The sequence below is a fragment of the Poecilia formosa genome, unplaced genomic scaffold (assembly GCF_000485575.1).
Source record: "Poecilia formosa unplaced genomic scaffold, Poecilia_formosa-5.1.2 Scaffold37, whole genome shotgun sequence".
Classification (NCBI taxonomy): domain Eukaryota; kingdom Metazoa; phylum Chordata; class Actinopteri; order Cyprinodontiformes; family Poeciliidae; genus Poecilia; species Poecilia formosa.
In genome coordinates, this window is record NW_006799976.1 from 1,767,309 (window position 1) to 1,784,228 (window position 16,920).

General features: G+C 40.9%; 1 protein-coding gene across 5 annotated transcripts in view; it reads right to left on the reverse strand.

Annotated features, from left to right (window-relative positions):
* Positions 1–16,744, reverse strand: part of cracd (capping protein inhibiting regulator of actin dynamics) — a 24,534-nt gene extending 7,790 nt beyond the window's left edge. For 2 of the 5 annotated variants that reach the window (XM_016670728.1, XM_007550659.2), the window contains exons 1-2: positions 15,952–16,035; positions 3,167–3,252 (exon numbers count right to left, since the gene is read on the reverse strand). In XM_016670728.1, the coding sequence (XP_016526214.1) occupies positions 3,167–3,233 (67 nt within the window). In that variant the 5' untranslated portion in view covers positions 3,234–3,252; positions 15,952–16,035. Of the gene's footprint in view, positions 1–3,166; positions 3,253–5,708; positions 5,835–15,951; positions 16,378–16,639 lie in introns of those variants that run through there. The other 3 variants (XM_007550658.2, XM_016670729.1, XM_016670727.1) reach the window with 3 other exon arrangements.
* Between the last annotated feature and the right edge of the window lie 176 nt (positions 16,745–16,920).

Here is a 16,920-nt window from a genome sequence, read left to right on the forward strand (position 1 = left end):
CCAGAGGCAGAAAACAGCAACAAGTCAGGGAGACAAACGCCCAGTGATTCACAGAGCTCCAAGAGTCAGTGCCAAAAGTTTGACTCATGTCGCATTTTGACCTGCATTCAAGTGTTTTCACATCACAGTTTGGAAGTAATCTCTTCATGTGTCAGATTAGAAGAAGAGCATGCATCAACATGTGACATATCCAGTGAGAGAAAGCAGCTGTAAAACTTTTTTTTTATTGGCGGTTCATGAGGAAGTCTTAAACCAAACCAAGAAATTAACTTTGGACTCTCAGCTAAAGCTAGAACTTCACATCTGTCAAAGCAAAAAGAGAAAATCCACTGGCGTTTCATTCACGCTCGCATCAGTTTCAACAATTATGACTCAGATCCTCCTAAATCCCCTTTGTGTTTTGCTTTTTCTCGGCGTCTGTGTACTTGTAAGGATGCACCCTGTGAAGTAAGTGGGTGAGGTTACAGAGCTGCGAAGCCACTCTACACCGCTGCACAGAAAGGCGTTCTCAGGCTCTGTGGGTATCCCTTTCAGAGCTAAAAGTAGCAACTGGTGTGGGATTTCACTGCACATCCCGCTCACTGAGCCCGAGGCATGATGGGAAGTGATACAGTAAACTAATTTCTCCTCTTAGATCTTTTGACCCTAAACTTTATCTTTTCTGTGGGAAGAAAAACAGACAGGCATCTGCACTGCATTGTGGATTTTAACACATGTATATTTATAGGAATATGGGAATCGTGAGCTAGATTTGCACTCGTTTCCAGTTATTAAGAAAATTGCTTGATGCAATGATTTGTGATTTTGTTTGCAAGTTTAAGTTTCCTCAGTGATTAAAACCATTTTTGTGCCCAAATGCTTCACATAAAGCGGAAGTTGTAGTTGAATGGCTAAATTTAAGCAAGTCTCTGAAAAGGCCAACACTCCTGACAGCTAGCTTGGTTTGTTTAGTTAGCTAAAAACATTTTTCTATGAAAAAAAAAAGAGAAATTAAAACCCTTTTCAGTTTGCTAATCTAAAAAGGGTTATTAAATGTCCCTCTGCACCTGAAGCTGAAATATTTTTTGATTGTGAACTCCACTTAGCATTTTGTGATAGAAAATGCTAGTTTGTTAATGAAGAAAGTGTGTGCTATATATTTATTTATTACATAGTTATGTAATAATATATTAAATATATTTCTTCTGTCACATCCCATAAAACAGACAATAAACTCAGTGTTACGATTTCAGAGGGGAACTGTGTAGTTTTTACGCGTTTACAGAAATAGCCAACTACATGACAGAAAACATGACTGGCTTTTTTGTGTTATGACTAACATGAAGGGATTGTTTTTTTTTTTTCCCAGGCGGCAGACCTATCCACAGAGCTGGAGGGGTCACTGATGTTTTCATCTTGGATCTTTGTTCTTATCTGCATTAGTGAGAAAATGGATGGTGTGGCTTAGCGGTCCGTGATACCAACCGATACCAAGGTGCAGCGCTGATGTTCTGCTTCCCTGCAGCATGTTCTCCCATCATCTCTGCCCATCCAGTGGCACAAAGCCCATAATGCACTGCCACGGGCACGCTCAAACGCTCATGCATGAAATAAGACAGGACACTCTTTTTCTTTTCTTCCCTTTTCTGCAGAGTAGACAACGCAGCAGTCGGATCCCACAGAGCTCCAGCCCAACCCAATTCGAAGACCGACTCTTTCTCTCTGTAAACTCGCAGTGAAGTGCATTTTGTCTAGACGTCTTCACTTTAGACCCTTTCTGGGTTTTACAACTCAACCCACTGATGAAGGATTATTTACTATCCGGTTAGGAGATTGTCATTTAATCCACTTTCAATATAAAGACATAAATTTTAGTTGATGTAAATTAAAATATCCGCAGGTAAAACGCTGAATTTAACCTACACATTTGAACTGGAGGACTAACAAATAATGTTAAATAAAATGTAAAGAAAGATTTGCTAACATATATGCAGTAGAATTGTTATGGACAGACATTTAAGTAAATTTTATTTGGGAAACCAAGTTTTTTCATCAAAATAAGCAGCATTAACCAAACATAAGCGATTTAAAAGTGATGATTAGGGAATTTAAAACCAAGCAGAAAATATGTAAAATGCACATAACAGACATTTTTGTAAAGTTATCTTTTTAATGTGAGGTACTCCAAGTAAAACAATATGATTAAAACTTCTCTACGTACTCAGAACTACTTTTACATTGAATAGTTACAACAGTCCAGGCTGTGAACTGTAACAAACTGTATTCCTAAAGTCACAACACTGCTGACTTTATGAATACAGGCAAATTTTTAACTTTAAACTAGATCATAAAAATCAGACGCACACATGCATGGACTGATGAGGGGTTATGAACTGATATAATCGATATTAATGTTTGCGTCACGCATTGTGAGGGTACCAAGGAAACACTTCCCAGTTGTAGTAACTTGCAGGGGTTTTGGCTGAAATCACATCCAAACTGCAACTCTGGTCTTTGTACATCTAGACCACATATGGTTAAGATTTTTTAAGGATTATTTTCTATAAATGCCATTTCTGAAATAAAAAGTACCTTTTATTTTGTAGTGAACAAACAACCAGCATGTAAAACACAGATTAATGTTATTTATCTTAGGAATTTCTTCTGTTCTATTTGGTCTTTTGCACCAAAGTAGCTTTCTGATTAAAAGCCAACTTTATTTCTAATCTTCAGTCATTTTTCCAACACGGGCCAAGCCTTCAAATCAACATATTAATCATCTTACAAGAATCGAAGAAAGGCAGGAAGAAAACTTAGCAGAAATTTGAACACAGCACACAAGTCTCGTCTAAAACGTCAAACCCGTCACCACACCATGCAGCCCTTAAAGAGACAGTGAGCCAAACTGGAACTATTTTACACATGAAGCATTTTATGTTGATCATTATCCCAGGATAAAGGTCCAGTGGAATCGCATTTCCATCACAGTTTTATTTAAAATCACCTGATATTTCAAATAGTCCAATATTTTATGCACTCTAATAAGTCTCCCAGGGCCTTTAGAAAAGCATAGTTTCACATATTCATCCTTTAATTGATTTTGCATGTTTGTTTTTTGTGATTCAGTTTATGTAACTCCACTGTCTCTTTAAAAAGCCCTTAGAAGCACTCTTTAGTTCCCATTTACCTGAGCCTCTGGGTTCGGTTACCTCTAAAAGCACCTCATGGTTATTTTCTGTTGCATCCGTTGCCATGGTAAACTGCACACTTTGACTGTAATGGGAGAAAAAGAAGGTTGAGCATATTGCTGTTATTTACTGCAGAGAGCGAGTACGAGGTTTTAACTGAGGAAAACAATGAGAGCAGAGCGGCACGGGAAAGAGAAAACTGACTGCAGAGAAGCAGACGGAGAAGCTGCAAACCTCCACCAGGTCCTGCATTTCTTTTAATCCTCTGCCGCCTCCAGCATTGACATTGGAAAAGGTTAGCTATGTTAGCTTGTGCAGAGTGCCTCTTGGTGACTGCGGCCGGATAAAGCCTGTGCTGTTTGCAGTGCAACACGAGCACTCTGAGGCCGCTCTGTTTGCTCACTTCTTTTCAAGTCCGCTCCGGCTTCTTATAAGCATTTCATCCCGATCCAAAATGTTTGTCTTTCCTCACAGCTTTTATGTAATTCTGCAAATCTGAATACATTACAGACTGTTCTTTTTACTTTTTTTGGGTTGTGTTTAAGCGTTTGTTTCAAAAATCAAAGAAACCAAACAAATCTAGAGTTGACTTCTGACTCAGTGATAGAGGAATATTTCACTTCCAAACTCTCCCATAACTGGACTTATTTATCTAACAGATTGTTTTAGTTATTTATAATGATTGACAGATTTAAATTTGGAAAGCTTTCAAATAATATTAGCATTTAACCTTGCTGAATCATCAAACCCAGTTTAATAAGATCTATTAGACCAAAAAGCAACAAGACTGCCTGTTTGGTTTCAAATATCTACAGTGAAAAAGTATGTCCCCTTTACAAATTTATAACACTTTTTAGATCAAAGATACATTGAATAAATAAATAAAACATCAGCTTTAGAATAAGAAATTAATGTAAAAAAAAAGAAAAGAAAAAGAGCTGTAAAACTAAATAAAACTAGCCCTGTATGGAACTATAACTGTCTCATATTTAAAATCATAAATTAACTGTGATTAACCATATTCTTCAGATTAATTTCACTACTAATGCCCAGAAAGCTAAAGTCAAAACATTTCCCAAAAAGATCCTCTACTGGCCTTTCTTTAACCGCGGCTGGACAGGAAGAAAAGTAGAGAGAGAAAAGGAAGACATGCAGCAAATGGTCCTGGGAATCGAACCAGGGACACCCATGTTCAGGACTGCAGCCTCTCTGTATGGTGTCCCTGCTCTACCACAAAGCCATTTCTCATTATTTGGGAATTCAGTGAACGACACTGATCAAAAAAACTAAATGATTAAAAGAAAATTTCATGGTGCAAATACTTGTTGACGGCAGTGAAAAGAGGCAAAACCAGCAATTAAGCTTAGGAGCAAATTCCTTTTCTTTTAACTTTGGTTATCTTTGCCTGATATTAAAATATATGATGTCACAAGTTTCCTTCAGGAAGTCATCAAAACGTGGCACCTCTATTAACCCTTTAACAACGTTTTTAACCAGCGTTCCACTGAGCAGCAGCTCCTATAAAGAGCTCAGCAGATGCATCGTTCCACCAGATGTTTGCTAATTGCTGCTGGCTAGTCTGAAGGAGCTGTGTGGTCACAAGGTCGGCTGCTCTGAAGCCTGTAAACCAAGCCTGTAAATTCAAGGACTTCTCTAATATGCATTAAAGAATCAAAGCAACACTCCAGATATGTTTTTGATGAGTGGATAACAGAATATGTTGTAAAGCTGAAAAATAAAGTCAATTTTACATGATACTGGCCCTTTGAGAACAGAGAACCAACCCCCAAACCGCCACTGCCAAAAACCCATGACAACACAGCCTCCTAATAACCTGCCTTTTCTGTCCCAACACCTGCCTGCACTGCATCACTCAAGCTAGAGGTTTTCTGCTGCACCGCATTGCTCGTCTCCAAAGCAGCTGCATAAAAGCAGACGGCGTGTAAGACAGTACTGAGAGAGCCAGAGAGACGTCTGCCGTCTCCAGCGGGACCAGAACGCAGTGTACTTCCTTCCTGAGGGGGACGGAGACAGACGGACACTCTCAGAAATGTCTCTGCAAAACAACAACAAAAAAAAAAGGCTCTTTGTCCAGTCAAAGCAGAACAAGGAGCAAACAAGCATGTTTGGTAGTAGGAGTGTATGAACACAGAGCCAGTGTGCAACTGTGTCTGCTGCTGCCAAGAAGGATACTGTTGATTTCCCTCTCCTCCCCCCCTCATTTTATTGTTTGTGTTTTTGGTTCCCCTGTTCTGAATTTGCGTTTGCTGGTGAACTACAGCAGAGGATGGCGATGGGATGAGATAAGCATGTGCTCTTTGACAAATACACACCTTGCATCACAGCGTGGCAGTAGCGTAAACACAGTGCAGCATCCTACAAACAACCCAGCACCACAACATCCCTTAACCCACATAGCCACTGGAGTCCCGACGGTGCTGGTTGTGTGTTGCAGCAGCAAAGAGTCACAACCTTACAACACGAGCAGCTTGCTGACGAAGCAGACAGACGAACGCAGCGGCGCCTTGGAAACCGTTTTACCTATTTCGGCAGCACAGCTTGAGACGGCCGTGCACCACTGCAGCAAAACCCGGGGGAACATCGATCTGCTCTTTATCACAAAGCTCGTTTTACCCAGATGAATGTCGCTGCCGTCTCCATCGAGGCCTCAGGGTGCAAGGGGGGAAGAAAATGAGGGAATGAATAAAGAAACAGAGGCAGAATAGCAGGTTTGGGTTGTAGGAATGTGCAGTAGAGGTGAGGAACATGAAAACGGCACGAAAGGTGACTGAAAGGCGGGGGAGGAGGATGATGAAGAAGAAGCAGCTCTTCCAAACAGATGCCCACAATGTTCTTGGCAGCGCTGATAAAGACTCTCTATACTGCCAAAAGTAATCACTCATCTGGTTACAGAGTGTGTTTGTGGACTTTTTTGTACTATTCTTCCAGGGATTCATTTATTTTTCTCAAATTTCTGACTAATCTGAGAAAAAAAAAGTCTGAATTCTGAGATTAAAATCAGAATTATTTCTTTGTCAGTGGCCCTAATCCTATTCCGTACATTTGTGAGGTCAGACGCTGATGTTGGATGAGAAAGCCTGGCTCACACTCACCCTTGTAATTAAAAAAAATAATTGTTCGTATATCCTTGCCAACAGGACAGTATTTGCCATATGCAGAGAGAGGGAACATTTCTTCTGCATCCAGAGCTATGGATTCTTCTCTTTTGCTCACCTCATGGGATTTATAAAGGACTTATACTTCAGTCAACAAGTCTAAAGTCTTTATAATTTTATACATGTGGTTTGGCTCATAATCTTTTGGAAAGACGCACTAATAACCTATTTTCAGTTTTCTGACAAAAGACTAAAAATGGGTCCCAATATTTGAAAAAGTTCACAATGCCATCCAGTCTAACAAAGTTCTCAAGGCTTTTGGTAGAGAAACCGGGCCCTAGCATCACATGCTCTTCTCCATATTTGGTGGTGCCTTTCCATATATGCATCCAAATCACAAGTTATGAGTTTCACATCTTAACAAAATTACATGTTTAGAACTGTGACAATAGGACAGAAAGGGTTACTTCCTAGCATCCCTCTCAAGCTAATGAATAGCATTTAGATAGTATCCAATGGTTGTCATGGAGACCTGTTGACTAAATGATACCAATCTTTGCTGAAGTTCTCTAATGCAACTCTCTAATGAGTGTTGGAGAGTTTTGTTTTAACTTCCTCCAAGCTGCCATATCAGCTTTCTTACTATGCATAGTCAGAAGATCCTCATCCAGCCAAGCAGAAGGAAGATAAAACACGTGATATATTTATACTGAAGGGAAACAGAAAGTCAAGGATTAATACATTTAACAGACGCATCATCTTTAAAAAGTAATGCATAAATTATTAACTAGGAACAACTAAGGAACTATTTTGGATTAACAGAACCAATAATTGTGCTACACTGCTGGTACATTTTGAGGTGGAGATTCCAATAAACTTAATCTGCAAAAAGAAAACATTTTAAAGATCCCATTTAGGATCTAGTCACTTCAGGACCTCGTTTTGTGTTTTTATCTCGTTCTTCATTGTTCTCTGATGAGTGTTTTCACAGCAACTAGGCCGAGACTGGACAGACACAACGCTTAAACCGACGCACACAGCAAACGTTTGTTTGGACCCAACCAACAGTTGGGTTTCTGACGGTTCACACCACCAAAGCTGCAGGTGCTTACAATGCAGTGCAGTTAGCAGCGGCTGCACAGTGAAAATCAGGCTCCATGTAAATGCACTTGACATTTACGTAAGTGCTGGATAAGTCTAAACGTGGAAAATAAACATCGGTGCTTTGCTGTGATTAATCGCCATCTGCTCGGTCCGTAACCAAACAGAAACTGTGAGTTCTTTGCAGTAATGGTTTCAGACAAGCTGCTACTGAAGATCCAAAATCCTCGGGCAGAAATTAAGTTCTCCCTTTTTTTTTTCTTTCCTTTTTTAAAAAAAAAACATCTTTGTTTTTGCTTTGTAGTTTTCTGTTTGTTCCTTTAGGTCTGGTTGACATATACAGACAGAAATATGTCCCAGTATGGTACCTTCTGCACAAGTGAGTGTGCAAGGACTACAATTTCACTACAAAAAAAAAAGAGAGAGAAGCAAATGTACCATTTCAAAGCAAGATAATTTACAGGCTATAAATTTTTCAATTTCATCCCTTGAAATTGAAAAAAAATATTTTTTTTTTGCAAATTCATTCACATATAGGGAATCCCACATCAAAACTTCAATTTCTTTTGTATATTAGCAATCCTGCTTGAATGCAAAAGTCTTAATCCATATTTAAAAATCACATCCAATAGATACAAACTAACCAAGATTGTTTTTAATTTCTGATTTTATGTAAAACTTAACTCAATGTAGTCTACCAACAAAATGAATAGTGAAGTCAAGAAAACTGATCTCTCTCCATCCCTTTACTTATGTTTCACAAATTGATTTTAAGGCGTCATGTTTTGATTTTGTCAGCAGTACGGTTTAATTCTTCAGGTCTTTGTCATTTCTTATGTGAAATACGTAAAGGTCTCTTCTGAGAGAAAACGTACAAAAAAGGCACACCTGCTCTCTAACTTGCAAATGTTAAATTCCGCCTAAACGTTGACACATTGCATTTTATCACATTACAATCTCAAAACTTTGACGGATTCACGTGAAAGACCAACACAAAGTGGTGCAGAAGTGAGATGTTCAAAGTTTGGGAAATATTTTCAGAACCCAATCAGGCTTTAAACTTCTCCACCATCGATCTGATCCTGCCGCGCTCTCAGGTCACATGATGTTGTTTATTCACATGTACATATATGCTGAAACTAAATTACACACAGATTATTTGATTGCTATGGGATTTTGGAGTAGACAGTACAGGATTTTATTTAGGGATTTAACAGCAAATGCAGAATACAATGTAAATGACACTTTTTTTGGAATTTTATTTTTACACAAGTATAATCTTTATGCCACCGTTTACGTACTACGTCTATGTCTGTTACATAAAATCCAAATAAAATACTCCTCAGTTTGTGGTATTAACAACAGACAGCATGAAAAAAGTTTAAGGAGTATGAATAATTTTACATGGTTACTCCATCTGTGCACACATCAATGAATATTAGTAACTCCAAAAGTGATTATGGGGCTGTTAAATGCTAGGATTAATGGAAATAGCTATGAAATGATCAAAGTCAAAGTCTGGTCCAGCAGATGAAAAGCAGATGCCCGATTAGCCTCACCAGCTACCAAACCAAGCAAAACATTGTGAACAAAAAAAACATTTAGATCAGACAAGCTGGACGCAAAACTAATCAAAGATATAGTATTGATCATCAGCAGAGATCCAATATGGCAAATTAAGAGGAAACAATGGATTTGGGTGTCAAATGCAACCTGCATCACATGACCATCGTTATATTTTCCACTGCAGCTGACAGCCAAGTGACAATGTCTAAGCATGACGACAGAAAAAAAAACCTCCACAAGGCACAGAAGAAAACCCCGTCACTTTTGAGATTCACTCGGTGCAAACGGAACAAAAAAGCAGTTCGGAATAATTTAACTTAAATAAACAATCGTGTGCAAAAGTAGCTGCTAAAATACTAGTTTTCCTTTTCTCTTGCCAGTTAATTTAACCCGCAATTTAGCTGAACCAACAACCTACAGAGCTCACTGAGATCTAAAGAAGAGCTCCTTCTTACCGGTCTGCTGTGTTTGAGGGCATCTGTGAGAATGTGTGGTCGTTCCACCTGCCTGCTGTCACTGTGGATCTAGGCCATTACCTGGAGTCAGGTGTCAGAGGCAGTAGGAACTCGCTTGTCTGCGTGTTTCTCTGTGTGTTGTGTGTGTGTGTGTGTGTGTGTGCATATTTTAGAACAACCCTGCAAATACCTCTGAATATTTTCCTATCTATATGGATTTAAGTGCATAGTTACATCAACTCACATGAGTGAGTTGATGTAACTATGAGGAGTTACATCAACTCCTCATAGTTACCTCACATGTGCACATGTGCAGTCTTAGGGGGAGGAGGTGTGTCTGCTGAGGATGGGGCAGAGCTGACTGAGGAGAGAGAGAGGGGACAAGAGAGAGAGAGGGGCGTCCTCAGTGTTTGTTAGTGCCGCTTTGCTGAGGAGGCACAAAGTGACACTTTGTTCCCCCCCCCATCAGAAGCCCTGTGCAGGAGAACAGAGTGGCATTCATCACTTCTACTGACTGATGCGCACAAAGCCTTGCATTGTGGCTCCACAGCAATATGCACGTGTGATTAGAATGGTTTTGAGCACAAAAAGCCACAGCTGCTTAACGGGCATTATGGCCACAAATGTCCAGTATATTAAAAGTCTGCCATGCTCTGGCTTTCAGAGCCTGCCCTCTAGCTGCGGTAAACGAGCACAGTCTGGCAGTAAAAGCAAACATTGAAATGTATTTCAATAGCAAACAACAACTTCATGCCTCAGCAGCGCATAGCTAAACAAAATCCTCAGTACAGTACAGAGCTACGTTTAATCAGAATCAGAATGGCTGTGAGGACGACGGCTACTCCCCTCGCCCGCCCCGTTCTCCAGTTTTGGCAGGATCACACTGTAGCCTCACAGGGATATGGTAATGATGGAGCTTTACCGCCCTGACTGCTGCCTATATTAGAGCTGCACAGCACTTCAAAGACAGACGGTTCTCTGACTGACAATGTGCAGGAATAGAAACACCAAGCGAAGCAGCGCAAACATGCCCTCGCACCAGTTAGTCACAGGTTTTCACACACGCACAGCCAACGGAGGCTCTTAACGACCGGTGCTTAAGTGAATAAAAAGCCAGGGAGACACACACACACACACACACAGCTAAGCTAAGCGACAGTGTGGCAGCTAGACTTGACATGCAGTGAAGCAACCATTCAGAGTTTAATTAAGCATTTTATACAATGGACCACGCTAAGAAATTAAAAAATTACGGGAATGAAGTCATAAAATTATGAGGAGTCGTGAAATTATAAGAATACAGTTGTACGAGAATAAAGTCGAAATATTACTTTAATTTCATTATTACAACTTTATTGTGGAGGTGCACTAATATGAAATCTTGGGTTAATATCAGCATCCGATATTAATATTGCTGTTCTGGCTGATAACCGGTATTTACCGATATTATATATATTTCACTATATTGTCACTATATTTTGACACTTTTGGGAAATAAAACAAAACAACCGGTAACAGAAAGCAACCAAATGAAAATAAATATTGGTTGTTCATATTGGCCCAATATGCTAAGAAATTACTAATATCCGCCGATAGGACTTTGGCTACAGTTTGGCGGCGCACACCGCTTTCCGGATTGAATCGTGTCCGTCACGGCATCAGAAGTCTGCCCCACGCTGTTATAATCATCACGAGGGCCGACTATCCCAACGCATCCAGCGCACGCCATGGGAACGTGCTTAACTCGAATCNAGTGCATAGTTACATCAACTCACATGAGTGAGTTGATGTAACTATGAGGAGTTACATCAACTCCTCATAGTTACCTCACATGTGCACATGTGCAGTCTTAGGGGGAGGAGGTGTGTCTGCTGAGGATGGGGCAGAGCTGACTGAGGAGAGAGAGGGGGCAAGAGAGAGAGAGAGGCGTCCTCAGTGTTTGTTAGTGCCGCTTTGCTGAGGAGGCACAAAGTGACACTTTGTTCCCCCCCCCATCAGAAGGCCTGTGCAGGAGAACAGAGTGGCATTCATCACTTCTACTGACTGATGCGCACAAAGCCTTGCATTGTGGCTCCACAGCAATATGCACGTGTGATTAGAATGGTTTTGAGCACAAAAAGCCACAGCTGCTTAACGGGCATTATGGCCACAAATGTCCAGTATATTAAAAGTCTGCCATGCTCTGGCTTTCAGAGCCTGCCCTCTAGCTGCGGTAAACGAGCACAGTCTGGCAGTAAAAGCAAACATTGAAATGTATTTCAATAGCAAACAACAACTTCATGCCTCAGCAGCACATAGCTAAACAAAATCCTCAGTACAATACAGAGCTACGTTTAATCAGAATCAGAATGGCTGTGAGGACGACGGCTACTCCCCTCGCCCGCCCCGTTCTCCAGTTTTGGCAGGATCACACTGTAGCCTCACAGGGATATGGTAATGATGGAGCTTTACCGCCCTGACTGCTGCCTATATTAGAGCTGCACAGCACTTCAAAGACAGACGGTTCTCTGACTGACAATGTGCAGGAATAGAAACACCAAGCGAAGCAGCGCAAACATGCCCTCGCACCAGTTAGTCACAGGTTTTCACACACGCACAGCCAAAGGAGGCTCTTAACGACCGGTGCTTAAGTGAATAAAAAGCCAGGGAGACACACACACACACACACACAGCTAAGCTAAGCGACAGTGTGGCAGCTAGACTTGACATGCAGTGAAGCAACCATTCAGAGTTTAATTAAGCATTTTATACAATGGACCACGCTAAGAAATTAAAAAATTACGGGAATGAAGTCATAAAATTATGAGTCATAAAATTATAAGAATACAGTTGTACGAGAATAAAGTCGAAATATTACTTTAATTTCATTATTACAACTTTATTGTAGAGGTGCACTAATATGAAATCTTGGGTTAATATCAGCATCCGATATTAATATTGCTGTTCTGGCTGATAACCGGTATTTACCGATATTATATATATTTCACTACAGTTTTGACACTTTTGGGAAATAAAACAAAACAACCGGAAACGGAAAGCAACCAAATGAAAATAAATATTGGTTGTTCATATTGGCCCAATATGCTAAGAAATTACTAATATCCGCCGATAGGACTTTGGCTACACTTTGGCGGCGCACACCGCTTTCCGGATTGAATCGTGTCCGTCATGGCATCAGAAGTCTGCCCCACGCTGTTATAATCATCACGAGGGCCGACTATCCCAACGCATCCAGCGCACGCCATGGGAACGTGCTTAACTCGAATCACCCTACCTCCGAAGCCACACAATTCCATGGCACCGCCGCCACGAGGGACGTGTGCAACCCGAATCACCTTGCCCGGTTCACACGGAGTTTCCCCACACACCAAACCAAGGTCTAGCATGCAGAGTCCCCCGCTCCACCAGTCCAGTGGGTGGGACCCCGCCAATCACCCAACAGCTGTCCCGTCGCCATTGGGGAGGTTGTAGACGCTGCAACACATGCCCAACCACAAACACATGCGCGACCAAAAATTTGCGTGGTTCCCCTAAGGGAAGCTCACAACCGCTTATATGTCTGCATTTAAAGGGACGAAGGCCACAGCCTGCGACACCTCAGCCGCGGAAGGACAAAAGGGGGGGCAACTCCTTCCGATTGATTTTTTAGGAATTCACAGTCGGCCTGGTCAAAGTCGACTCGCTACCTGGACGGTTGGTTTTGCCGGCGTCTGGCCGTCCAGCGGGACCACAAGGAGGTACAACCACGTAACTACTGCTCCTCGGCCTTAAGGGGCAGCTCTCCCAACTTCTACCCCCCTTTGGTGACCGAGGACCCCACAAAAGGAAGCGCTAGTGACTCCCCCGTTCCTCGGCCGTAGCGGTACTGAGCGAAGCTCTATTCGCCACTTAAGAGAGTCATAGTCATCTCATATTTTTTGACTTTATTCTTGTACAACTATTCTCGTAACATTATCACCTTAATCAGATACAGGTTTATTCTTATATTTCTACAATTCTATTCTAATATGTCAACTTTATTGTCATAATATTATTAATTCATTCTTGTTATTTTACAACTTTTTGTAATTAATTTTTTTTTCATTTTTTCTTAGCATGGCTCAAACAATCTGTCGTAATTTGAAATGAAATTTATTTAGCCTACATTTCTTAAAGGTAGGTTATTATAATTCTGCAGAAGAGGATCTAAAATAGATAAAATACTAGGCCATTATTTTGTAGTTCCAGTCTTTTGCAGTGGCTAATTAATACGTTGCCTAAAAATGGGTACGTTTTAGGTGATTGATTTGAACAGTTCTTAGCTGTAAACATTTAGAGATTAAATTAAAAATAAGGTGGAATCTATTAATTAGGTTACTTCTGATGGTAATCGCTTCTACGGGACTTTATTTAAGGGTATTAGTAGAATTGTGGGCCAACACAAATAAATGTGACCATGTTTAGATTCTTAGTAGTAAAAAAAAAAAAAAGGAGGAAACTGATGCATCCCTTTTTCCAAGACTTCAAACTTAAGCTCCATATTGTGTTCGTCTATCAAATAAAATCCCAACAAAGCACACTCAGAGTTGTATTTGTAGCGGAAAAGTAGAGTGTGAACAATCTGGCAAGACGTCCTGCATCAGGGAAGCTGCATCTGAAGGCATTATTAGCTGCAGTAAAGAAACTGAAAATATGAAGACCATCTTCAGAGAAAGTGTCAGGTAGACATTAAGCAGCTTTGTTTGAGCGGAGGACGTCAGGGCAAATAATCTTTGATGAGCCCAGTACTGGCTTGCAAACCAAATATCTTTTTTGCGTATTAGATGAAGGAGTGTGTTTTGGCGTACAATCTGTTACCTGAACATTACACGCATGTTTGAAAGAGGACTCAGGTGGAGGAGTGAAACGGCAAGGACTGGACGTATTGAATGCGGTCATTTCTTACATTTTTTTTTGTGTCATGTAGTGTTGATGCAATTACCATAAATTTGGGGGTAAATTTAAATTGTTCACAATTTTTTCTTCAAAATAAGAGGAAGAAATTGGGGAATGGGTCTATAACAGGAAATCTTTGCCTTTTTGGTCTTTTCTTTTTAAATTGACTACTATTTATTTATTTATTTTAAATATACTACCATAACAACATGACTATATTTTCACATTTGTTTTACATTCTGTCGTCAAAATATCTAAAAAAAAAAAGAGAAAGAAAAAAAGCTTTATTGCTTTCTGTAATAGCTAAAAATGCTTTTCATATACAGTCAATCTTCCAGTTTGTAGGAATGAGATGAGGATAAAATAATGGCATGATGGAGAGTGGAGCATAAGGGAAGACTTATGACAAGGAGGATAGCTGTAAGACATTTTTGGAAATATCTTGACATTTTTATAACAATATTAATAAAAAAAAATATATTGTTTAGCATTCACCAACAAGCTAATACAACCAAATGTTGAAGCGAGTGCCTTACGCTGCCTTGTCGGTCTCAAACGTAGACGTCTGACTCACTCCAGCAGACAGAAGGACGAGAGTTCAGGCCTGGAGAAGACTCCATGTCTCTCTTAGGTAAGGCAGATTCCCCAAACCATCAGGCTGACTCAAACTGGTTGATGGTGTTCAGTCCTTTCTGTCTAAAGCACCCAGCATGCGGTGCAGTCTAGGTGTACGTGTCAGAATCATGGAACAAATCAAAATCCCTCAAGACAAGAAACGACACAGACCAGTTTACTTAACGCCATCACCCTGATGAGCACAACACCAGCAGCCCTGTGAATTCATCCCTGGCAAACTGCCATCCATTCTCCCTGCCTCTGTGTGTCTCAGCAGCAAAGTCTACTGACTGGGCCAGAAATACCAGCATTGATTTAAAATGCTTTAAATGACCCGGAAGAGCGACTCTATAATTTCTTTTTTTTTGTCCAAGACGTTTAAGGCCCGCACCATATGGCCCGTGTATGGCTTCGAGCTGATTAACAACCTGACGTTTCAGATGCTGCTGTGGAGCATCATATATGTATAAAAAATAAAATAAATAAATAAATAAAAAAGACTGCCATTGCTTCGGCAAAAGACTCCATCAACGTAGACCCTAAAGGCACCAATCAATACCCAGCTGAACAGTTAATGGCAAATTAGCGGATGCTGCCGCACGGGGATTACGGTCTATTAATTGCCAACCAAAAAGGCGCAGGAAGAACAAAGAATCTGGCTTCTGTTTTTCGTGCATATTGTCACGAACGGGTTTCGAAAAGCGTCCACGTTATCATCATCGCTTTAGTTTTAATAGGAGGTAACATGAATGCAAATTTGGCCTGATGCAAAACGCGTTTGCGCATTTCAAGTCACAACAAATTGCAAATATCATCCCATTTACAGCACATGTACACACACACACACACATACACATCTGTGGGAGGGATGAAGCAGAAGATCAGTGCGGGTCAATTGTAAATGAGAAGTGGGCTGTGGTGACAAGGTCACCAGCGTCGTGCAAATGAGGGGGGTAAAAAAAAAAACAGTCAGCACAAACACAAACAATATGGAAGAAGAGAGGAAAATCCCAGCACCTTTGTTTGAAAACGCGCTTCTTCCCCTTCGATCGGCGCTGAGGTAAACCCTGGCCCCCCGACAGCTCCGAGCCCTTTTGTGTTGCTGATGCTGCGGGTGCACGACAGCCAAGACGCACGCACCGAGAGACGCTCCCCGCACAGCTGCCCGCGTGCCAGACGGAGATGGAGAAAGGGAGGGTGTGGCAGCGAGAGCAGAGCACAGCGAGCGGTGGCGGCGGAGCGGAGCGGAGCGCGGCGCGGCGCCGAGCGTCACGATGCGAGCGCGGTATACGGCGAAGGCGCGTGCTTCCTCGGAGTCATTAAAGAAACGAGGAGGTGAATGATGCCACAATCCGATAGGAAAAATATAATCAACTCTGAAAGCTACACTCTGTGTGGTTGTGAAGAAGACCTCATCTTGGAAATATGTCAAAAAATCATATGGCGCAAATGTTGTCTTTAGTGTTCAAATAATTTTGGATCTCAAAAAAAAAGAGAGCAGACTTATCCCAATTAAACATTTCAAAATTTTGTGTCATGTTCCAAAACATCAGTGTCCTTGAATTGCATATTATGCCGCTAAACACAAAAGAGGGCAACAGTGGAAGAAAAAGATACAAGATTTTCAGTTTTCAATAAAAAATCTGACACTTTTAGTTGCTCCAGAAAAACATATTTTCATGTTAAGTGAAAATAAGTTATTCACCTGTGTAGAAGTTGGCGTGAATTAAACCAAGTGGCAATCAGGGGATATTGGTTTCAGCTTGCTGGGGGCCGTCATTCTGATTCACATGAAGCAGAAAACTTTAAATGTCATTGCAGCTGGGCGTGAGCTAATTAAAGGCATAAGGTACTAAAAGCTAAAATTTTCAGTTTTTATGGACACTAGTCCTTTTCACGAGAAGCCAGAGAAATTATCCGCTTGCTCTTTGGCAATTTGAAAGTTACCCTTCCCCACCTGTTGCTGTACAGCAGGTGTTTCATCTC